The following is a 25,595-nucleotide window of genomic DNA, read 5'->3' on the forward strand; positions in this document are numbered from 1 at the left end:
CATTGTAGTCACAAAACCCTGTTTACTCCTGAATTTAGCACTGACCACATGTGATTGGATCACCCAAAACACATCTTAATACGAGTATTTATCAATCAAATCTTTCACAAAAACACGTGTGTAAAATCACACTACCCTATACTCAATTTCTTACTCACGTTATGATTCCACACTCTCACCCACTCACAAAAATTTGCAAACAGGCACTCCCACACAAACAAAACATGTACAGGATTTTCCTGTGAGAGATGGCTTTAAAAGGAGAATTGGGGATTTCTTTGAGTCATTCCAAAAGACCCCACCCTCTGTTCCTTCTGACCTTTAACGGTTTATTTGCAAGGGAAAAAGATTTCCTTCCTCATTCTTACATGGAACATTATAAAAAGAGTAACGTTATTAGGCTTCATTTAAAAATCAACATCTTTACATATAATTTTTAACAATCCTCTATCCCTGAAATATCTAATTGTTGTAAATAAAAAAAAAATTAAAAACATTTGTCAGGTAACCTAAAAATTGTGCTTCATCTGGTTTTATTCAAGCCTAAAAATATGTATTATGACTGAATCAACAGTAACTTAAGGGTTAGATCAAATACAAATTACATTTACAGTTTAGCACTTTTTCCAGCATGATGAACAATTTAAATTGCTTAGATGCACATATTGCTTAGCACCCAATATATGAATCAGCATGATACCAACAATCAAACAATCAAGACAAAATTCATAGCAAACTCGTGAATGTCCAGGCAATGTTATAACCATTAGGAAAATTTTAAAAACAAAACAAAAACATAATGTGTAAATAATGGTCCACAAACTAAAAATACAAGGTAAAATGTCCATTTGAAATGACTGTAATTAAGCCTTTGTTAAAAAGATGATTTGTAATATGACATGATTAGTCTTCTCATTTCCAACATTGCCAATTTCAACACAAAAGACTACTTAGAAAAACACATTTGAAGAACAATATCTATAATGATATTAATTAAAAATGTGTGATATTAGCATCTGAGACACAGTCAGTTGTGTTTTGCAAAGTGTTTACATTAATTTAGCATTTTCTATTCAGTCACCCAATCAAGCATAACATTCTGGATCAAATTAATTAATACCTAATTGAGGCCTAAAAACGTACTAATAGCCTGAAGGTAAAAATAAAAATGAGGGGTATACAACATTCATATTATAAAACTGGTCTGCATAAAAGTGAATGCATGACTGGAATAATGGAATACCAAGTGTATGATGTTTTACACAATAAACTCTAAATGTTGTGCCTTCCTTGTCCATGGTCTATTAATTTTCAATAAGCAAAGTTGTTGCTTAACTGATAAAGAACCAACATAAACCTTTATGTTCGTCTTAAGTTTGCATATAATTAAATTATTGTTTTGAAAATGATAATTTAAAGGAATAGTTCACCCAAAAATGTAATTCTCTTATCATTTACTCGAATATTTCAGCTCTGTAGGTCCATTCCAAGTGAATGGTGACCAAAATGTTGGAGCTCCAAAATGCACACAGGGGCAAGTGGTTCAGTGGTTAAATCCATATCGACAGAAGCGATATGATACGTCCTTTATTACTATAAATTGTCCTCCCTTCCCTGTTGTTGACGATATGCATGAAGAATGTAAATTGCTAAAAAAAACTAAAGAAGTATGTGAAAGTGAATTGATAGTAAAACATTATTTAAATATTGATCTGTTTCTCACCCACTGACTTGTCATATAGCTTCTGAAGATGTTTGTTTGTGTTCAGCAGAAGAAAGTCATACACATCTGGGATGGCATGAAGGTGAGTAAACGATAAGACAATTTTCATTTTTGGGTAAAACTATTCCTTTCAAATTCTTGTTAGCGTATACAAATTTCTGTACATTATACCACAATCAGAAATGTATCAAAGCATTTTGAAATATAAAATGATCATATAATCTGGCATAAAGCATAAACACGTTGTTTAAAATGTGTTGCTAAGTTTGCATAAATTCAGAGATTCCTGCTGCTTCTATGAATTTCTGCGCAGGAAACTAAAAACCCCAAAGATGACGTCAAAATACACAACCTATAATTCTGGTTGCTTGTGACCCTTTAAATCGAACAATCCACAAAATCAATATTTTGCCAATGATTAATCTCTCTATAAACTTAAATCACTGATAACTGGAAAATATATTTGCTAATTAAATCAGCATAAATTTAAGCCTACGTGTAGTTTTAGTCAGAGGTATTTCACACAGATGAATTTTGCTTTTCACATCTCCATCAACTAGATGAACTAGTACTGCAGCAGAACTTCTCCACAAATTATTTAGTTTTGCAATTCATTCACTGCACATCATTCAGCTGTCAAGAGCTGGAACAATAATATAAACTTCCTTTGTTAAAGTAATAGGCTAAATGTCATGCCTCATTTTCAAGATTGAGCATTATTGATTCAAGGTGGTCTCTATCTAAACTGAGAAAAAAAAAATACAAATAGAATTTGCTAGTCTGAAAAATACAGACTAGCAGAGTAGATATTAAAAAGTATCCAAATATTCAGATATATATATATATATATATATATATATATATATAGTATTCTAGTCTAAACAAACTATATAGGAATTACAAAATAATGAAACATGTGACCACAGCAATCAGTGAAATGCATCTATGCCTAATTTAAAGTAAACTCAAATAGGTTAACACATTGTTAAAATAATTATATTATAAATTAATAGTTACATAGATAAAAACATTCATAAATTTGCAGTAGTCATGCAAAATTAAACACACACACACACACACACACACACACACACACACACACACACACACACACACACACACACACACACACTTTCAGCTGATCCAAGGTCTGCTTCCCATGATGGTGACATCTCAGACTTCTATGGATGTGAATACTGCTGGTCAAATGAAGTCTCAGCATTTATGTTACTACCATTATACCTTTATTAAAGGTCCAACTAAAGCAAGAAAAGCTCTGATGTCAGCCATATGACAGAACTCCAATCCAAGCACACACTCTGAATGGACTGTTTTTAGCTAAAATGTATCTGTGTTGTATGTGTGAGCATTGTCGGAACACATGCCATCCTCACTCAGGCCAACAACTCAAACCTCAGTATTCATTCCAACCTTACTCCACTTCAAAATAATAGAAACACATACACCTGAATAAACCTGAAAAAAAAACAAAATGTCAAAAATGTTTTATCTGTCACTGGATCACTGTATTCAACCTAAAAGGTCATTTTGCCTACTTCAGAATACATTATGAATATGCCCACTCAATAAGAACAAACTTTTTTCAATTATAAATGTATATTTTTTTAGGCTTTACTTTGAATAAGGTGAATCAAATAAGCCTGAACATATTTCAGCTTATGGTTAAAACGTGACAGCTCTAAATTGAATTTTGGGTTTTAAGACAGATTAAGTGTGATATTGCAGAATTTGTTAATTTTTAAAGCCTATATATGTGTTTAATGTGCGTCACAAAGGAATGGCAGGCACATACACACAAGATCACACATATGCATACACACGCACCATGCACCAGTTGGGTTATATAAAGTATCTATCTTTATTTTCAGACCATTAAAACTGATGTGCAAGACATATAACATATAAGGGGGACACAGACTCACATGCAGTTGTGATGCCAGTATGCCAGCCAGTCACACTTCTCGGATTTAAGTGAAGAATAAGTCTAACAGTGCAATGATCCACTGCAGTGTTACGAAGCAGCATAAACATGCAAAAAATAAAAAAATAATTTGACACAAAAAAAAATTTAAGCAGCCGTACACCAAAATACAATTTTCAAATGAACGATCTGCCCACACAAAACATTGCATATCAACACCGATTTTGTTTAGGAGTGTGCATCGATGTGCTCATTCACAGATTGTTTTCCAAATGTGCATTCTAGGGCATACAAGAGGGCGCAGGGCTGCAGCAGTGCAGTGCCGTGCAGCTCTGGGGCATGCATGGGTGCTATGACTTCCTTACTCCCCAAGCCTGACCATTTCCCACTCTATTACCTGATTTTTTGGGACTCAAAGTGGGTCACCAAGGCGATGTTAAAGTCACACTCATGATACAGTAAAAACATGCAACACAGGAGAAACTCAAGAAGATGAGCGCACAACAGGGACATCAGGACACATGCCACGTTCTTCAAAAACCAGCAGTCGAGCATGTCACACACTCTAAAAATCCCCTCCAAAAGAGCTCACACACTACAAAATCAGTGCCTAAAATATTTCACAGGCTGCATTGTTTACCAAGTGCGTGCAAGCCATTCGAGCTGTATGAACACTGAAGCAGTACATGGACTGAGTGACGTAGAAGCAATGTTGCCCAAAACAACATCCTCCACCACCACTATTAATCAGACATGGAAGTACATCACTCATTTATCTGATGACCCAAAGGAGCAAAGGTCATCAGATGCACAAACCTATTATGTGGCACACGTGATGCTTTTAATGCAGACAAACTGAGCAATCATTATGGAGACACTCTTTAACAGCAGAGTGCATGAATTTATAAAGCATATTTACATCCCTTGACAAAATCTCAGAGTATGGAACATGAACCTACTGGTGCCAGCACAGAAGCTCTATTGAAGGCCGTAAGGACTAACTGGTACTTTTATAATGTTGATTGCAGAATTGCTATTAGGATTAAAGTCTATATGGAATGATTCCAAAGACGTATGGACTATGGGGTTGCCGTTGCAAGTAAGGCTCACCAATGAAAATCGTATACCGTCAGAATGCGCACGAAACCCGCCGGTGGTAGTACTAGTACTCGCAGCGCTTCGCAATGTCACGGGAGTAGAGTACTATGCCAAGGACTCACAACAGCCGATGTTGGGAGACACGGAATTAGACAAGAAAAGCTTTAAAACGTGTTCAAGCACACTCATAACGACGTGCAAAGACACTACGCATCGGTTGTACATGTCAATAAGGACGTACACGCAGCAAAAGTGGCAAATTATTCACCTTTTCTGCGCCGTTCGAGTTGATCACAAGAAAGTGGGCTGATGACAGATCTTGTAGTAAGCTCGAGTAACAGTGTCGGTTACGGAGTGAAGTATTAATTTGTTTGTTTTTTCATTGACGCCGTGACGTTAGTACTCGGTAGTGCTGTAGGTAGTGCAATCCTTCCTCGAGCTGAACTCGCGTAATCCTGCCAGTGCGTAACGCCGTGCATGAGTGCCTGTTCAAGTTATTCAAACTCGTGCCATTCAGTCAAAGCACGTCGGAAAGGCATAACTTATTCCGTTACTCAAAAGCTTGGTTTGAGTACTGACTTTAAAACATTTAACAAAGTTTAACTCTGCATCCCCACCCCCTCTCTCATTTTTGCTCTAGTCCTTCCTTCATATTTTAGTGTGCTGGCTCGCTCTCAATTTCTCTTTTGCATAAACACGTCAGTTGAACCATCTCTGGAATACAGTTTACCACTAATATTAGCGGCGGATTCGTTTGAGTAATAACAACTCACCAAAAAACAAATTACTTAGGTGGTAACCCATGAGTTTATGGTGCAAATTGCAGATGGGGTCTCTCATTTCGTCTGAAGTGGCGTGTAACGTCCGTCCATGTCTTCTGTCTGTCGGGAATTTTACTTTATATCAGTCGTCCATTAAACATCTTTGCCCCGCTCCCAACATCAACTCAGACTGGGATTAAAAACTATATGAATCCCTTTTCCACTACAATCACAAAATGGTGAATGAACCACTAACAGCTGGCCCACCGGACCAATCAGAGCGAACTGACAGATACAGTAACCTATGGATGTGACTGCACGAGCTCAGAGGCGTTTCTCTGTGGCGTTTTCCATTTGATTGACAGGTACTTCCGACCAATCGTGTTGAAGAAAGATACTAAGCCGGTCCACACTCCAAAAGTTACAGTATCCAATGAGAGCGTTGGGAACCATAGGAACAGGGTGTGGGCGGGCATTAGGGAAGTGTTCAAGAAGCGCTGGCCAATAGCGCAATACGAGTGTTCGCTCCCTAAATAAATCTGCGTGTTTACCACAAACGACAACTCAGCACAGGTTTATTTATTTATTATTATTATATATACTTTCCCCGAGCTGCATAACTCGAACATTTTCATTTTAATACTATCTGCTATATCTAAAATACATTAAGTCGCCCCGTTTTTGATAAAGTTTTAAAGATGAAACAGAAAGGCAATATTACAAAAATTTTAAATGGGTTAATCTCAGTGATATTTACATTGTGGAAGCCTCTGACTCTCACACAAGTATGCTTGTGAATGCGGGATACGTTTGTTGACTGTCTCGCTCTTTATTTTTTCCACTCTGCCTCTCTTTTCTCTCAGCAACAGCCCTCGTGCGCGAGAGCCAATCGCTACGCCCCATTCTGCTGTCTCTAACGTTAGTGCAGTTGAGCACCGCCCCATCCGCACAATCTTTGTAGGATTTTGGAGGTGACGTCATCATGGCGCCGTGCTATTGGCCAGTACGGGCTCGCCGACGAGCCAATGAGCAAACTCAGCGATGAAGTCATCAAACGTGTTGCCACCAGCTGGATGGCAGGGGCGTGGCCTGAAGTACTTTTCCCTAACACTGCTTAATGCGTAGTAAGACAACATGCTAGTGACTGATATAAAATCAATATTAATCACTGTTTCAGGACACACTGGTAAAACGTAATTAAAATATTAATCAAAAATACTGTTCTTCAACTTTTTATAATGATAAAAAAATGCATGTGTTCAGTTAAGTTATACATGACAAGTCATATTTCAGACATACTGACGTGAAGAAACATACGAGTGCTCGTTGTGAAATTCGTCCGAGAACGAGAAAAGAAACAGTTACATAATCGATGTTGTAGACAGATTGAAGTATTACCAAGACGCCATCCTGAAATCTTGAGGCGACGCGCAGCGACCTCTGTCGGTTTCATGTGTGTAATGGGGGATTCTGGTAGCTTTTAGTCTAAACATATTACAGTTCTTTAGTTCTGCCCCACTTAACATTTTTCTATACGATCTCACCGACCAAAAGGAAAATTGTGACTTATTAAAAAAAATGTACGACTATTTTCTCTTCTCAAGTCTGCTAACAAAAGACGGTAGTACAAACATGAAGTGTCTGTACTGCCTCATTAGCACTTCTTCCTCTCCCTGGAGTCCTGCCCTTTGACCTGACCCCCACCATGATGACGACCCTTTTATTTTGGCTCTGCAATGCTGTGTCAATCAGCTGCCACACATCCATCCCGCTACCCTACACTCCCACTGTGACACAGGGGACCGTATTCCATCTTCTATCTCCCCGAAATGCAGACAATGACTAGGTGATAAAAGAACCAAAAGGAAGATGACAGACAGAGACTGTGACAAAAACAAAACATGACAGGGATGATGAGCTGAAACAGAGGCAGAAATTTGATCACATGTTTCATTTGAATCACTCAAATGAAGTGAGGTTTTTATTCAGTCTGTGATTTTGGAGATCATTTATGTGAATGGGAACCAGATCTTAAGTATTTAATTTTTAATAATATTTTACATTTGGTTTTATTTGCTAGAAGAATTGAAATTCCAAAGTTAAATGATTGGATACAAAAAGTTACCAGTATGAATGAAGTGAAAATAATATTAACATATATTATACAATGTGATGTTCAAAATGTGCTAAAAATGGTCATGATTTTGAACCTGTGCTTACTCCATTATAGATTCAATTGGACTACCAAAAGAGCGGATACTAAAAAGTGGGAAAAGAGAGAAGAAATGTTTACTGGTCTCTAGTAGACAATAAGTTACACATCTGTGCAATTACTCTTCATAACAACAACAACAGCAAGTATAAAAGTTTCCTTCACTTTTTTTTTGAACAGATGTATGTTGTGTTCTGCTTGTGGTCCTATTAAATGTGATCATCTGATTATAACATTTCTATTAAACAGGCCAAAGTTAGACACTTCTCTAAAATTAATAATTGTTATTTATTAATTAGCAGTATTGTATACTTGTACTTTCATAGTGAGAATATTTTAAATAGGTGTAATTTGTGAATGCAAAATTATGTCAGAGACATCTCAAAATGAATGGTGATGTTTTCAGGTGGAAGTTAACGCTTGTACTTGTGCTCTTCAGACAACAGAGGTCAGTCTTACAAAGTATATTTACCACAACAGGCTTTCTTTGTAGGGCGCTTCAGAACTGTAAGAAGTTCTATGTGTCTACTGAAGCACTTTGTACGGAATTATATTTATTTAGTGAGGTAAAACAATTCTCATTTGTAAACGGTAGTATGGGCCATGTTTATACTGTAAGCATCAAGAACTCCCGATTTTTGAGTAATAAAAACATCAAACACCAGTAACAGGGAGGTTGAAGGAACATCTACACTTCAGCTCCCTCCAACTCTCTAACCTACAATTTACTAATGTTTAGAGTAAAGAGACAAAAAAGCTGCAGAAATCTAAGAGAATCAGACGGCATTTTAACCAGTTTAATTAACCCTGATTACATTTTAATTACAATTCTGAAAAAAGAACACAAAAATGAATAAAAGGAAGAATTCAAATGTTACATCATGGTATTAAAACCTGTTGTTATGAGTTATGAAACCACAGATATACATTTTGGGAAAGAAAGTGGTAGAGATAGACTTATACACAATAAAACAATACACAATATATCTTTTAAAATCATACAATCCCCAAATGGAAAAAATAAAATAAAAATACAAGAGAAATAAATCAGTAACACTACAAAACAACAATTACATGACATGACTTGAGTTCAAATCATAAGCCAGATCCTCCCTCGAATGCCCATCCTCCACCCTATATTTCTCCACAACAAACACCCATATAACAGTTACAATTTTACATTAATTTACAAATTTTAAAATGTTACACTAAACACACTGTTGGGTGGCTCAGTGGGAAGGCAGAGTGGGACATTCTTCAAAGGATCTCTTACAGTAATGTATACATTATAATGTTATAATGACTACAATATGAGAAGAAAATTTCAACAAAAACAATAATGATATAACTAATAATAATTATGATGAACAGCAATGCTGACATCAGAAAGAAGATAAACAGAAGCAGGTTGGGAGAACAAAACAACTCGACAAAACATAATTTGACTTGTTAACGTCCTGGAATAACCAATGAGAGCAGCCTAAGGAATTAAACAAATATCTCCCCTCCTAAATAGAAAGGATGCACACACATTGTGCCCAAGCAGATATAGACATAAAAACACCCTATCTCAATTTTTACTCCACCTCTTATATTATGAGGTATGCCAGGGCATTAAACAAGTGCATCTTAAGGCATAGTTCACCCATATGTTGTTCTAGACCCATTTGACTTACGTCCTCCTTGTGAGTAAACAATGTTAGAATTTTCATCTTGGGTGAATTATCCCTTTAAGTAAAGACTTGTTTCATACAAAACGCTGTTAAGTAGGAGGTGAACATCTTGAGCATAATCAATTCTGGTTGAAGGGGGGAGTAAGGCAGCTAGAAAGAGTCAAAAACATTGAGGAGGTCGACAGTGTTGCCAGTTCTGTTAACAATAAACAATGCAGTTCTGTCCAATGTATCAATTTAGGTATCAGACACATGGTATAACTTTGACCATTACAACATTGCTAGTGCCTGATAGGCCACCTCACTGGTGCCACTCATCCAGTTCGGTGCTCAGCTGTGTCCTCAATGGGGCTTTAGTGCACACATGTTTATGAGGTTCATGATGCAAGATTTCAAATGAATTAAAGCCTTGGGTGTGGACTGGCATACATGCCTCTGTCAAAAACATACAAACTCTCTCTCTCTCTCGCTCTCTCTCACACACAGTCACAAACACATACACACACACACACACACACACCAGTCACGGCAGTAGGAACAGGATGTTGAGGAGGTGCATGCTGGTTAAAGAACCAAATGTGCCACATTATCCGTGGTGCAAAGCTCTCGTGTTTCGTTAGAGTTTTGTGTACAAATTTGTCTTTCACTCCTCTATACTACATGTTATTAACTGGTTAAAAAAAGCAACTATTTCCTTTCTTACCAAAATGGCAACATTATCCATGAGGGGAAGAGTCAACCTTCCCCATGAAACGAAATGTTACAAAACGCCCTGAATATATTTGTTAATGCTGTGCTTTTAACAGCTGTTGTTTACAGTGTTTAACACATATTATATAAAGAGTGTATACTGTCCTTTTTTATTTAAAGATTTGATTTTTTTCTTTAATCTTTTTAGACATGCTAGTAAAACAAGGCATACGAGGCAGAGTTTGGGTGTTATTATCCCCTTTTACACATGCAAAATGTAAAATGCTGGAAAATTGTTGGTTTGCCTTTACTGGTAAATGTAACAAATGTGCTGTTCACACATACCATCAATATGGATATTTATGATACAACTTCTCATTAAGGGAAATTCAGAGCAAAATATCCCAGTATTTTTAAAAAGGTTGTGCTCAGAGTTTACACATGTCCTCTAAACTATAAAATACTGTAAATTGTCTGGAAAAGGCTGTATGTGTGAAAGGGGTTAGTTTATGTGTGTGATAGAGTGACTTCTGGCCAAACGTCTTCTACTATCCTTTTATACTTAAATTGGCATTTAAAAAATGTATTATAAAGAACCTCTTTCTATCTATGAATGCAAACTATGATTTCACTTCCCCTCACAATAAGACCGCATAGGGGTCCAGGGTTGTAATATGGCTAAGATCACATCCACACTAATCTTGTCTGAAAACTCCAAAATATGAGAGTTCTCGAAATGCTCCATTTTCGATGGAGGAAAATGTCGTTCTAGTGTGGATGAGAGGTGTAAATGTAGCGAAATTAATTTGTTTACAAATGAAAACTTATTAGTGTGGACATGGCCTAAATGACTTGACGTTAATCAGGACCCCGCATCAGCACTTGGTTATCAAGAGTAAAAAACAAAAATATTCTTAAAGCATCCTCAAGCAGTTATGGTTAAATATTGAGTCCTGGTGTATTCAGTATATCTGTACAAGTGTTGTGTGTGTGTGTGTGTGTGAGAGAAAGAGAGAGAGAGAGATGCTGGTTTAGTTCACAATAAAGGACTGACTAGACAAGGGAATCTTGTGCCTAAGGAACTAGCTGTTTAAGAGATTCGAGAGTATGGTCTCCGAACTGTGTGTTATGCCTGAGTCATTTCATCCAAAATGTCAACACCCCAACGGAGTGAAAATGATTGAGGCATGGACCCAGAAAAGAAGTGTATGTAATGAAAGAGTACACAATTTGAGAGATTGTTTTAAGGTTTACATAGTTTGGATAGAGCTGGTTTGGATGGAAAAGAGAGGATGGAGATATCCTGAGAATGTACACACAGCTAGATTTCCATAAACACATGCATTCATTCACACTCAGCAATCAAATGCACATTTTCTGCACAAATGCTCCGTTGTGACACAAAGTTTCAACAATCTGTTCAGGCTTCATACAGGGAACAAGGGATTATCTGTGTGTGTATGTATGTGTGTGTGAGTGTGTGTGTGTGTGTGTGTGGGGGGAGTTTGTCCCTGAGGGTTCTGACTTCTGACCAGGCTGATTTTAGAGCAGTGTCTGTTTGTGACTCTCTGTGCATTTGTTTACCACCTCATCATATGCAGATTGATCATAGTCTGTCACAGGGGCAAAATGCTGGTAACTGCTGTAAACGAAGATCAAACCCCCTCAAATCAGACTAGTCAACCCACTAGTGTCCTCCCAATGTCTATCACTCATTTTTTGTATCTGTTTGTGGGGTTTTGAGGGATAGCTCACAGGCACTTTGCAAAATAAAATTCTCATTTAAAAATATAAAATATTCTCTAGTGCCAAATGTCAAAGTTCATGATCCCTGAGCGTCTCTACGGCACATGGGTGAACTCATTCCTCATCATGGCCATACCGAGATGCACTGGAACATGTGTTGGCGAGCCACTCAGCATAAGTTGTGATGGACACACACGTGAGGGTGGCAGAGGAAGGAGGGGGGACTGGAATAAGATTAATCAAGGGTTAGTTAGTCGAAGTGTGCAGCAAGTAGAGGGATAGTTCAACCAAAAATTAAAATTCTGTCTCCATTTTCTCACCCTTATGTCACTCAGTCACTTAAATTGTATAGGAAAAGGTCGCAATGAAAGTGAAAGGCTGTCATTCTGCCAAACATCGTTTCTGTTTCACAGAAGAAAGAAAGTCATACCGGTTTGGATCCTCATTAGGGTGTAATAATGATGCCAGAATTTTCATTTTTGAGTAAAGTATTAGCAGTCATTGATCTCTAAAGAGTCACATGTGAGTGTGGGTCCATCAGCAGTTGTAAAGAGTGTTGTGTATCAGCAGTCATGTAAATGTGTTGATGCACTTATGTATCAGCAGTCCTTGTTCTCCAGTGACAACTGTGCCGTGGCTTGGTGCAGCTCAGAACTAACTCTGTGATGAGCAAGAGGAGGTGGGCTTTCTGCCTCTCCACTCCCACTTCCACTTTCCTCCACCTCTCCATTCCTCTCTCTCCTTCTCTCTTCTCCTCTCACTTTCTTATCCTCCGCCTCTTCCATGTGCTGGTCCTGGTCCCAGCGCCGTTTGAACCGGAGCTTCAGTGGGATACATTGGGAGTGTGTTTGTGGCAATGCACCGGACAGTAACTGCGTGTCTGTGGGCTCTACAGGTTCGCTCTTCACGACAGTGTTACCCCGGCGACCATCACCTGAGGAAGAGGTGGGAGAGATGAAGAAGGGCAGAGGGGCGGGGGCTTTGAACACCTCCTCCTCTAAGTCCTCATCTGGGTGGAGAGGGACGTCAGTGCCGTTGGGCTGATGGTGCTTTTGGTTGTGAGGATAGTGATGGTGGTGATGATGGTGTTTATTATATTGAGAGGGGAAAACGTCACACTCTTCATATCTCTCATCAGCTTCTTCATCACTTATGTCAGTCACTTCAACTTCCTCTTCTGATTCAATGTCAGATATGGGCTCAACCTATTAAGAGAGAGCAGTTGTAGTGTCAAAACAGGGTAATGGTGGTTCATTTATACATGCTTTATGGCACATTTAAATTTAAAGTCCTATTAACACCAGGTCTGATGCGACTAAACAACAAAAGTAAAATATTCACCAATTTCCTTGCAAAAACTATATGCAGACTGACGACATTTTGTTTGGATACATCAAATGGATAGTTCATCCAAAATTTAAAATTTCGTCATCATTTACTCACCCTCATCTAATTTTAAACCTGTGGAACACAGATGTTAGTCACCATTCACTTTCATTGTATGGATAAAAGAAACAATGAATTACAATACTGACTGAGGCTGTCATTCTGCCTAACATCTCCTTGAGTGTTCCACAAAGAAAGGGATTTATAAGGGTTTGGAACAACTTGAGAGTGAGTGAAGAACAGATTTATTTTCATTTTTTGGTAACTATCCCTTTAATGAGTTCTTCTGCATTGTTGGTCCTAGCCTCTAAATATGAAAAAATGAGATTAATGAGATTCAATATGTCAGACTCGTGTCACAGAGTTTACAGAGATGCAGTATTTTAGTTTAAAATTTTGTTGTGCATGGTTTTGTTTTTAATCAAACTTTTGACCTCAGTGTGTATTTAGTGCAACAATCTGCTGAAGTAAAAATCCTATAAATTCTTTCCATATGCAACTAGATTTGAAAGATTTATAAATATTTAAAATAAACCTACCAGAGTTTGGAGGTTGTTAATCGATTGTTTATCTACACTCTATCTCTATATTTTTATGTATCAACAACTTATAACTTACAACTTATAACCAATATTGATAAATGTTTCCATTGTTTTTCATTCGATTACATAATTCACAATTCTTCTTGTAACTGTAGTTCATTTAGTTCATTCTCTACTTAAGAAATTAAGTACACAACCTTGTACCTTTGTCTTTTGTGTGATTTTCAAATACAGACTAAAATAAATGTAAAAACATTTTTAATCAAGGTTTGTAATGTTGTGATTCACCTCGGAGCTGACTGGTTTGGTTAATGACTTAGAACTCTTTTATGAAGTATTTTATGAAAACGCTATCAGAAAAATTAGAACAAAGATGGCTGGAAAAGTGGGTGGGCACTGTTGTGCTCTTTAGGCCTTAATGGGATAGTTCACCCAAAAATAAAAATTATTTCATGATATACATAGATATACCTCCTAGCTTCCCAGATTTCCTTCTTTTGCAGAACACAAATTATTATATATTTTTTTAGAACAATATCTTAGCTCTGTAGGTCTATACAATTCAAGTAAATGGGTGCCAAAATTTTAAAGCTCCAAAATCCAAAAAAGGGATCATAAAAGTAATCCATAAGACTCCAGTGGTTAAATCCATGTGTTCAGACACGATATGATAGGTGTGGATGAGAAACAGATCAATATTTAAGTAATTTTTATCATAAATTCTCCTCCCTGCCCAGTAGGGGTTGATATGCACAAAGAATGTGAAAAAAACAGGAGAAAGTGAAGGAAAAAGGTCTTAAATATTGATCTGTTTCTCAGAAGATTCAGAAAATACGGATTTAACCACCAGAGACATCTGGATAATTTTTATGTTGCCCTTATGTGGATTTTGGAGCTTAAATATTTTGGCCACCATTCACATGCATGTATGGCCTAAAGAGCTGAGATATTATCTATTATAATATTTGTTTGTGTTTAGCAGAAAGTATGAGGATGACATATGGGATGGCATGAGGGTGATTCAATTAAGAATTTTCATTTTTGCGTGAACTAACCCTTTAAGTCCTGTATGAGGGCAAACCATGTAATTCATGAATACCTTAATCTTGGGAAGCCCAGCGCTGTTCAGAGAGCCAGTTGAGGAGGAGTTGGACACCAGTCCTGATCCACCGGCTGAGCTAAGGTCACTCCCGAATGACAAGGAGGAACCCAGTCCTGATGTAGATGTGGAGGACAGTGACCCATGCCTTCCCTGACTTTCGCGCTGCTTTCGGCCCAGTGGAGGAGGCTGGAGCTTAAATTTGAATTGTGAATGGTGCTGGTCCTCCCCCAGGTGGTGGTGCATTGGATGAGCGTGAGGCGGGGGGATGCTGGAGTGGTGGCTGCTGAGCACCGAGGGTCTCTCGGTGGGGCCGCGATCACAGACCTGGTGCCCAGGCATACCTTTGTCAGGGCGCTGAGGCTGAGGGACGATGATGTTCGGGTAATGGAAGAAGGCACGAGGGCTCAAGTGGTAATTGTAGACGCTCTGAGTGTGAGCCTGCAGGTAGCGTTGCATGTCCTCTGGGTTGAAGGAGAAGATGGAGCCAGGCATGGGTGACAGAGTAGGGGAGGGGGTGTAGGGCAGGTGAGAGCCTGGGGTCATCGAGAGTGCTGGGGAGAGAGGCGGCGCCAACATACCCGACGATCCAGTAAACGGCGATAGAGGCTCGGTATGAACTCTGTGCCTGGCGACCTCTGACACCCGATAACCTCTGTGACCTCCCAGTCCTCCATACATCCTGAACATTGCCTCGTGAGACAAACGTGGATGAACTGCACCTCGAAACCCTCCTCCTCCTCTCTCTGCTACTCTTTCCGTCACTCTCTCCTCTGTCGCTCCTCCATTGCCTTCTTCGATCTCTGAGTTGACAGAAGTCCCATCGCTGCAGTCAGAGACAGACCCACGGGCAATGCGGCGACCCATCCCGCTGAATATCCCAGGACTGCGCAGCTCCTCGCTGCTGGGGGACCGCAGCACCTTAGACACCTGCATGTCTGATGGGGTGGATGGAGGGAACCGGAAATGAGAACCTGTAGGCACTGGTGGAGCACTCTGAGGAACAGCTGCTCCTGTGGAAAGAGAAGCACATATGGAAGGAGTGTGTTAGCTGTGTTTTGTACTGTGTAAATACAGTAAGCATATGTGATAGGTGCGTGAGTGCTTGTCTTGTACCTCCAGACCCCATGTCAATAAAAGGGTAGTTGACCAGGACCAGCTTGTTGAAATTAAACTTGTAGGTAAAGCGTTTTCCTTTAGTTTTGTGTAGAATCCTCTTGTTGTAGTAATACCTGCACAGACACACAGAACCCAATAGGGAGCATAAAATTTCAATCAATCCACATTCTGGGAATCTTAATAACAAATTGTGTCTCCTTCACTAATAATTGCATAATCATATGCACAGAAAAGGTTCTCACACAAAAGTTCAACCAGATTCACACGTGAACAGGTGAGTACGCCTGCAATTAGTAATTACCATAATACATGCCAAAATCATTTTCATAAAAGGGCTTTATACACAACCTCTCCTTTTAAGCCATTCATCACTCTTGGCTGACGAATTCATCATTCATTCATTCACTCTTGGCAAACATCCTAAGAGCATTTACAGCAAGATCTTTGAGTAAAGTCAAGTGTTTCAAAAGCACCTGAAACAATAATCAACTTCAACATTAAATGTAATGAAGCCAAGATTATTTAGCATAAATGCTGCTTTTATGTGTCAATGTTTCTTTTATCAAATTTTAAGCTAACGGGTTCTGTTCAAATTTTCAGCCAAAAACCAAAAATGGCAATTTATTGCAAATCTGACAGAAAAGTTTCAGATGGCTTAAATTGCAGAGCATCACTAGTTTAAACACAATAAACACCTTTTATATAGGTATATAAAACACATAATTGGCAGTGAACGCATTAAAATTTATAATAGGATGATATATTTTTTTTGGGGGGGGGTGTATGTAAACCTCTTTTATGTAGCTTCTGAAGGAAAGACCTAATTAATTTGATTTAAAATGTATATTGTTTAAAATTTGTATAAATGACGAGACTTTATTTATGAGATTTATATTCAGATTCTCTCTCTCTCTGTGTGTATATATATATATATATATAAGCTTAACAGTGATTGTTGAAAAATTGAAGTGCAAATGTATGGATGGAATCATGATTTATGCATTAAAACAATCACACATAAGTTTTATGTAAAAATGTGTACACACGGTATGAATGAGTTCCAGTGAATAGTGGATGAGACCCATTCTCCGATAAAAGCGTATAGGAAGGAAAAACACATGGATATGTATGTTTGTTTATACAGTATGTGTTTGTAAACTTGTCTGGACGGTTTATATAACACTATAACCCACCGATAAATTCTTCTTTCTTTATCCCCTTATATAATCCCATTCTCTCGCTCTCTCTTCCTATCTATATATTAACCTTTGTCCTTCCCTAGCACTTTACATAACATCTCTCTTTTCCTCACAACCCTCCATCCATTTATGTAACTCCATTAACACTGCATCTTCCTTACAGATCTACACAAGAGGGTGTGTGTGTTCAAATTCCCATCGACAGCAATTCATCTTTCACTTAATAACTCACAAGCCACAGTTCTTTTGAATGGCATGTTTTGGAGAAGACGCTGACACAGAGCTTTTCAAATGCATAGAGGATATATTTCCTCACCCTGCACTGCGTGTGTGTTTAGAGTTCAGACAGTCTTGTCTGAAAGAGATTAAGTTGAGACAGACAGATACAGACTTGTGGTTAGACCGAGACATGCGCTTGTATAAATGCGTTTGAATTGTGGTCAGGATGATATGAGGATGTTCAAACAGGGACAAGTACAGTTTTTTACTACTTCGTATGCATGTGCACATCAAATGCTGGACAGGAAAAGCGTGTTGCAACAGGCACCACAACATAAGCTGCTCGCACCTTAAATACAACTATTAACAAAGACAGAGATGTGAGCAGGTGATCAGTGATCATGTGACTCAAGGTAACACTTTGAGCCACACAGTGAGATATAAATATACTTGAGACAGCTGTGGATTAGCATGTCTATCAAATACACCAGCAGTGAGAGCAGTGTTTGCATGGATAGATATCCAACTTATACTATCCACTTTCTTCTGCACTGTTTGGCTGGAGGCAATAACCTAAGCTATCTGATGGATCACGGATGAGAACGTAGATAAAGTGATGCTCTATTGATGTAATCCGTGACTGTGGTGTACAAATCAACAGGTTGAAAAAAATGGGAGCTTATTTTTTAAGGAGTACAAAAAGAGTACTATATAGGGCCAGAAACTCTTAAAACAAAAATATCTTCATCATTTGATTGATCATTAACTGATGAATTTCTACTACCATGATTATATACAGTAATATGCACACAAACATTTCTTTTTTAGAAATGATTTTAGCACACGATTTTAGTGCTATTAATGAGCCTAATTGAGACAGTTACAAAGAGAGAAAGCACGGAAGAGCCTCCTTAAAGGGATAGTTCTTCCAAAAATTAAAATTTTCTAATGTATTCACCCTCATGCCATCCCAGATGTGTATGACTTTCTTTCTTCTGCAGAACATAAATTATAATTTTAGAAGAATACATCAGCTCTGTAGATCCATTCAATGCAAGAGAATGGGTGCCAAAATTGTACAATCCAAAAAGCACATAAAGGCAACATAAAAGTAATCCATTTGACTCCAGTGTTTTAATCCATATCTTCAAAAGTTACAGTGCATCCGGAAAATATTCACAGCACAAACCAAGCCATGAAGTCCAAGGAATTTTCTGTAGACCTCCGAGACGGGATTGTATCGATGCACAGATCTGGGGAAGTGTACAGAAACATTTCTGCAGCATTGAAGGTCTCAATGAGCACAGTGGCCTCCATCATCTGTAAATGGAAGAAGTTTGGAACCACCAGGACTCTTCCTAGAGCTGGCCGCCTGGCCAAACTGAGCGATCAGGGGAGAAGGGCCTTAGTCAGGGAGGTGACCAAGAACCCGATGGTCACTCTGACAGAGCTCCAGTGTTTCTCTGTGGAGAGAGGAGAACGTTCCAGAAGAACAACCATCTCTGCAGCACTCCACCAATCAGGCCTGTATGGTAGAGTGGCCAGACTGAAGCCACTCCTCAGTAAAAGGCACATGACAGCCCGCCTGGAGTTTGCCAAATGGCACCTGAAGGACTCTCAGACCATAAGAAACACAATTCTCTGGTCTGATGAAACAAAGATTGAACTCATTGGCCTGAATGGCAAGCGTCATGTCTGGAGGAAACCAGGCACCGCCCATCACTTGGCCAATACCATCCCTAAAGTGAAGCATGGTGGTGGAGCATCATGCTGTGGGGATGTTTTTCAGCGGCAGGAACTGGGAGACTAGTCAGGATCGAGGTAAAACCTGCTCCAGAGCTCTTTGGACCTAAGAATGGGGTGGACGTTCATCTTCCAACAGGACAACGACCCTAAGCACACAACCAAGATAACAAAGGAGTGGCTACGGGACAACTCTGTGAATGTCCTTGAGTGGCCCAGCCAGAGCCCAGACTTGAACCCGATTGAACATCTCTGGAGAGATCTGAAAATGGCTGTGATCCAAAATGGATGCTCCACATCCAACCTGATGGAGCTTGAGAGGTCCTGCAAAGAAAAATGAGAGAAACTGCCCAAAAATAGTTCCGCCAAGCTTGTAGCATTATAAACAAAAAGCCTTGAGGCTGTAATTGGTGCCAAAGGTGCTTCAACAAAGTATTGAGCAAAGGCTGTGAATACTTATGTACATGTGATTTTTTTTATATTTAATACATTTGCAAAGATTTCAAACAGACTCCTTTCACGTTGTCATTATGGGTTGGGTTTGTAGGATTTTGAGGATCATAATGAATTTAATCCATATTGGAATAAGGCTGTAACATAACAAAATGTGGAAAAAGTTAAGCTCTGTGAATACTTGTAAATCTTGGGTAGGCCTAACCCACTTTTGTCAATTGGTCTATGCAACTTACTGAAATGTAATTTGGGACATTTACCATTCCAAATGAAGGACTTTGCTATGCTATCAAATTGCTTGAAATAAAAGGGGGGCATCTATAGGGAGAGATTGTAGCAGGTAGTTGAATTTTGGAATACAATTCATTTTAATAACATGAACCTTTCCAATCATAGATAAATGTAATGAAACCCACCTGCCCACATCGCTCAAAAACCTTTTATTAAAGGGTCAAAATTGGCCACTGGAAAGCACCCGGCTGAAAAGCCGTTTCCAGGCAGTATGCTCTCAGAGACAAAGCTTCGGATTTAGACCAATTGACTTTGTATCCTGAGAATTTAGAAAAGGGATGAATAATTCTGTGGAGGTAAGGCATAGCTCTAAAAGGGCTGGAGACAAATAATAAAATATAATCTGCATAAAGCAAAAGCATATGCGCCACACATCCCACCATCACCCCTGGAACATCATCCTCCTTTCTTATCGTGGCTACTAATGGTTCTAGGGCAAGACAGAACAATAATGGTGAAAGAGGGCAACCCTGCCGGGTGCCCCTATCCAGAGTAATATAATCTGAAATTAATTGATTTGTTTGTACCGCTGCTACCGGGTGTCTATAAAGTAACTTAATCCATGCAATAAAAGTATTGGTGAACCCATATATTTCCAAAATCTTAAAAAGATAATCCCATTCTACCATATCAAATGCCTTTTCGGCGTCAAGTGATATGTCTGCAACTTGAGTTTGTTCATTCGCCATTGACCACATGATATTGATGAAACACCTAATGTTATCAGTAGAGCTATGTCCCCAAATAAAACCCACCTGATCTATATGAGATGTCATAACTTTACGGTTAGGCCAAATTTGTGACAATATTTTAATATCTAGCAAGTTCAGGGATCCATGTCATGGTTGCCAAAAAGTTTCCATTCTTTAATGATTCTGTTTAAACTTCTAGCAAAAGTGGAACCAATTCTGTAGTATAAGATCTAAAAAATTCAGGGGAAAAGCTGTCTGTAGGCATGGCCTTAATTACCTTGCCAAGCTCTTCCAAGGTTATCTCAAAATCAAGAGAATTGTTATGCTCAGTCATCAGTTTAGTTCCACAAAGTTTCTAATATCCTCATCAGTAGACGAAGACGTGAACCTATAGAGGTCAAGATAGAATTCTTTAAAAGCATTATTAATATCAATGGACGAGGTAAATATTTCACCACCAGCAGATTTCACTGAGGGAATGGTAGAAAAAGACTCTCTCTGCTTTATATATCTAGCCAAAAGCTTCCCTGCTTTGTCCCCCGATTCAAAGCATGACTGTCTTTTCCTGAATAGCCAAAACTCCACCTTTCGCGACAAAACAGTATTATAACTGTATTTCAATCGGGTCAATTCCCTGAGGCCATTAGATGATATTAGGCACTTTAGCTCTGCCTTAGCACTTTTAATATTCCCTTCCAATTTCATGTGTTCTTGTGCTTTGGAGGCATACTGTATGATCCGACCCCTAAGAACCACCTTAAGTGCTTCCAAGGCCACGCCCACAGAGGATACTGAGGACCAGTTGGTCTCCATATAGACATGGATTTCCTTTAGATTTGTTGGAATTCAGGATTTTTCAATTGGGATACATTAAAGAGCCAACTACAGTATATGATTTATTTGTCTCCTTATGTGGCAACAACTATAAACACACCAGGGTGTGATCTGCGACTAAAATGTTTCCAATTGAGCAATTAACATCTGATGAAATGAGGGACATAGATATATTTAAAAAATCTATTCTAGACTAAATCTTGTGAACTGATGAAAAAAAAATCCTACCAGATGTGTTCAAAAGTCTCCAAATATCTGTAAGACCAAGAAGCGTCAATGATGCTCTAGGGGGCTTGAACACTTTTTCTTCACTATGATCAAGGACTGAGTCCATAAAAAGATTAAAGTCTCCTCTCAATATTATAACATGAGGGGTGCCAGTGGCTTGCAACATCCACTAAAGATCTATAAAAAAAGCCCTGATCATCAACGTTAGGTGCATAAATATTAGCCAAAATAAGACTTTGTCCCTGAATTTCAGCTAAAACAATAATGAGTCGTCCTCAATTATCTTTACTCTGTTTGACATTTGAATTGTAGATGTTAGAAGAGCACGATGCTCCCCTGCTCTTACTCGAGCCAGCACTATAAGAAAAAAATGCCCTCCCCATATCTTGTTTCAACTTCCTGCGGAGAAAGGTGCGTTTCTTGAAGAAACACTATATCATATTTCTTATGCTTCAGAAAATAAATAACCTTCCTTCTTTTTATGGGGTGCCCCAACCCATTCACATTCCACATGGTGAGAGACAATCCACTCATATTAACATTTTGACATATAACATTTTTTTTATTGTGTGTCAAAAACAAGATTATAAGGACCACATTCCAACATTAGTGCAACCATTAAAACCCGAACAGCCTCCAGAACCAAACAAACAGAAAAGTAGATTAATACATAAAACTGTCCTGAAGGTGTTTTACTCTACAAAATAAACTCCAGGCGCTAGGCGGAACCAGCACAAAAAAAGCACTCAGTTTCCTCAAACAATCAAATTAATTTTCAGTGAGCTGGTCCACTCGGCTACAATGTGAGTACCACAATATTACTTCCATTGACTTTATGAAGGACATTGCTTGCTGTGGTCATATGAATGTTTAATGCCATGCTTAGTATCTATTCTCAATTTGGCTGGAAATGTCAGTGCAAAAGTGACCTTCCATTGATGTAAAAGTTTCTTGCATTCCTTGAATCGATAACGTTTATCTCTTGTCAATTCACAAAGTCTGGGAACAAGAAAATGCTGTGGTTTTTCCAAGAAAACCTTTACTCCTCGCCTCACATAATTCAAGATCTTTATCGGATGATCACAGAAATTTTCCAAAATTGCTCGGGGCCTGCCTCCCTCCGCAGATTGCTGAGCAGGAACCCTGTTTTCCAGAATATGGCCTGCTATGTCAAGCAGATTTGGAAGAAGCCCATCCAGGAATTTCACCATATCCTTTTCCCTCTTCGCCCTCAGGAATTCCGACGATACAGACGTTATTCTGCTGGCTCCTGTTCTCCATATCCTCCAACTTCTCCCAGACACGCTCCAAATCCACCTTGGTCACTAGCGAATTATCAGATAATTCCCTCTCCTATGACTCCAGATAATCGATCCGTTTCTCGACATCCCCCATTCTTGTAACCACCTCCGTGAACTTTGCCTCCATGGCAGTGATCGATCGACGTATCACAGCAAGATCCTCCAAGTCAGCAACGACCTTCGTCAGCATCGCCGACATGTTCAGCATCTCTCTTCGCATTTCCCGCATCTCCCAAACTAAGTCAACTCCCAGGCCTGCGGCCTGCTCGGGAACGTCAGCTTGAGCACGTAAGTGTTTTTTAATGTCTCCAGAGCCTGAGGATTTTGAATTCTTTAACATACTGACCTCCTAGAATAGTTATGGAACAAAGTATATCGAATCTCACCGGTTTATGTCATTATAAGTGTTAAAACTAACAAAGTGCGCAGAGCTTGCCATTCAAATATTCAATCCTCGCATAGTCATTTACACCCATTCACTTGAATTGTATGGACCAAAAGAGCAGAGATATTCTTCTAAAAATCTTAATTTGAGTTCAGCAGATGAAATAAAGTCATACGCATCTGGAATGGAATAAGGGTGAGTAAATGATGAGATTAAAATTTTTTGGGTGAACTATTCCTTTAACTAGATTGCGGATGGTTATTGAATAAGACGCAGGTTTTGCGTTGAAATACCACTAAGTAAAATGGCGCAATTGTTTATAGATTTTAATTTTTTTATGACATATGGTGAGTGAAAAGAGGTGCTTCACATTCAGAAAATCAGTTTAACAGATTATGTCAAAATTACAATATTTTAAATTGTTGGGAACAGTTGATAATGTGCCTTTTGTGAGTGTCAGAGACAGCTGACTCTTAGAAAAAGTCACACTGTGACATAAGATCACTAGATGTGCTTTCTGAATCGCATGAAGCTGGTTTCTCAGGCACAGGTTTAACCTTACATTGTCCTTTTGATGGTAAAAACCAGTGTATAATTACATATGTGACAGCTAGGGCATTTCAGAACAAATCTGACACTTACATTCTGCACTTTTCTGAGGGAAAATCTTGAATAAAAACTGTGAGTGAGTGCCTGCATAATTGTTCCTTTTCTGAAGTAAAAGTGAATATTTAATTGGTCAGAAAAGTTATTTTGCTCAATGAGAATTCACCCCCAACCACACACACACACACACACACACAAACGACTGTCTGTGCACCCACACGCTCAAGCACACTTTAAAGAGCATTTGAACTGACTTCAAAGTAGAAGAAAGGATTCTTTGAGCATCTGCATCGAGTGGCATTGACCCTCCTTCTGTCACACTCACATACACATTTGTGTATGAACTGTGAACATACCCATAAACGCACACACAGGCTGGCCTAACAGATTTGGTCATGCTGACCAACATTTTCAGAGGTTAGGTGATGAAATGACTCAATTGTAACAGACACAAGTAGAAGCACACATTCCAGTTTGTGACTAGATTATTTTTGGATATTTCCAGGAAACAATCAGATTTTACCAAGTTAGGATTTGGATTAAACAACAGATTATTAAAAGCTCCCTGAGAAAATATTCAACTGATGGCAATATAGGAGCTAAACAAACACTGCAGGGATTCCTGGTATTCACAAATCAGGTCTGAACAACCCGATTTATAAAAGAGATAGAATGAGAAAGAAAAAGAGAGGGAGGATTATCATTAAGAAAAGAATGCTGAAGAGGAACATAGTGCTGGTGTTTGTATGTGTGTATTTGAGAATATTTGTAGGACTATATCACAAATTTCTGGAAATATCCTCACAAATGTCTGAAAATATAATCAAAACTGCCTGAAAATGTCTTTACAAATGTCTGAAAATATCCTCAAGAATTTCTAAAGAATATCCAAACAAATGTCTGAAAATGTCATAAAAACTGTCTGAATTTTATTTTATGAATATCTGATAAAAATTACCCCCCCCATGTGTGGTACATGAAACAGAGAGAGGCAGAAGGGCATAGACAGAGTGAAATAATCGGGTGGGGTGCAAGTGCGCCTGCATGGCTCTAGGGCGGATGGTAACCGGACAGTGAAATCCATTCCATCCATAAGCTCTATTGAGAAGCCAGAGATAAACATCATGTTTTTTATGCTGCGTGTTAGCGCGTGTCATTGTCGTATGCGTGTCTGTATCTCCACCCACTGAGCTAATAAAGAGCTCATTCTGTCCCTGACAATAAGACACAAGACTGCCCTCGAATACACACACACACGCAGATGTCGTCATCCACCTACAAAGAGAGCTGTTGTAGGACAAGGCCACTGACCCACTCTTTCCACAAGTGCACACGCACAAAACACACACACACACACACACACACACACACACACACACACACACACACACACACACACACACACACACACACACACACACACACACACACACACACCACAGAGTCAATCTTAATCAAATCTTTAAAGAGTGAAGAAGGAATCACAGCCAAGCAGATCACAGACACGTTTAAAATGACGGCGGATAACAGAGATGCCATTTGACTTTCTGTGAGAACTAGAGGTTGGGGCAATTGATATTTTAAAGTATAAATATTGTATCTCCAGGACCCTGTACATTCAGAACAAAGGGGGAAAGATAGTTTGAGGGAGGA

The 25,595-nt window shown here is 38.8% G+C and overlaps 2 protein-coding genes across 4 annotated transcripts in view; both read right to left on the reverse strand.

The window, feature by feature from the left end:
* cicb (capicua transcriptional repressor b) overlaps positions 1 to 5,733 on the reverse strand; it is a 49,020-nt gene extending 43,287 nt beyond the window's left edge. For 2 of the 3 annotated variants that reach the window (XM_052147585.1, XM_052147583.1), the window contains exon 1: positions 5,537 to 5,733. The gene's annotated coding sequence lies outside the window, so the exon portion shown is untranslated. Of the gene's footprint in view, positions 1 to 5,031; positions 5,417 to 5,536 lie in introns of those variants that run through there. The other variant, XM_052147584.1, reaches the window with a different exon arrangement.
* A 2,792-nt stretch (positions 5,734 to 8,525) lies between these two features.
* The window catches only part of LOC127658348 (ETS domain-containing transcription factor ERF-like), a 90,439-nt gene continuing 73,369 nt past the window's right edge, over positions 8,526 to 25,595 (reverse strand). Inside the window, exons 3-5 of the mRNA XM_052147589.1 lie at positions 15,989 to 16,104; positions 14,873 to 15,885; positions 8,526 to 13,050 (exon numbers count right to left, since the gene is read on the reverse strand). Coding sequence (XP_052003549.1) covers positions 12,445 to 13,050; positions 14,873 to 15,885; positions 15,989 to 16,104 — 1,735 coding nt within the window. The 3' untranslated portion in view covers positions 8,526 to 12,444. The remainder of the gene's footprint in view (positions 13,051 to 14,872; positions 15,886 to 15,988; positions 16,105 to 25,595) is intronic.

The sequence above is a fragment of the Xyrauchen texanus genome, chromosome 17 (genome assembly GCF_025860055.1).
Source record: "Xyrauchen texanus isolate HMW12.3.18 chromosome 17, RBS_HiC_50CHRs, whole genome shotgun sequence".
NCBI lineage: Eukaryota > Metazoa > Chordata > Actinopteri > Cypriniformes > Catostomidae > Xyrauchen > Xyrauchen texanus.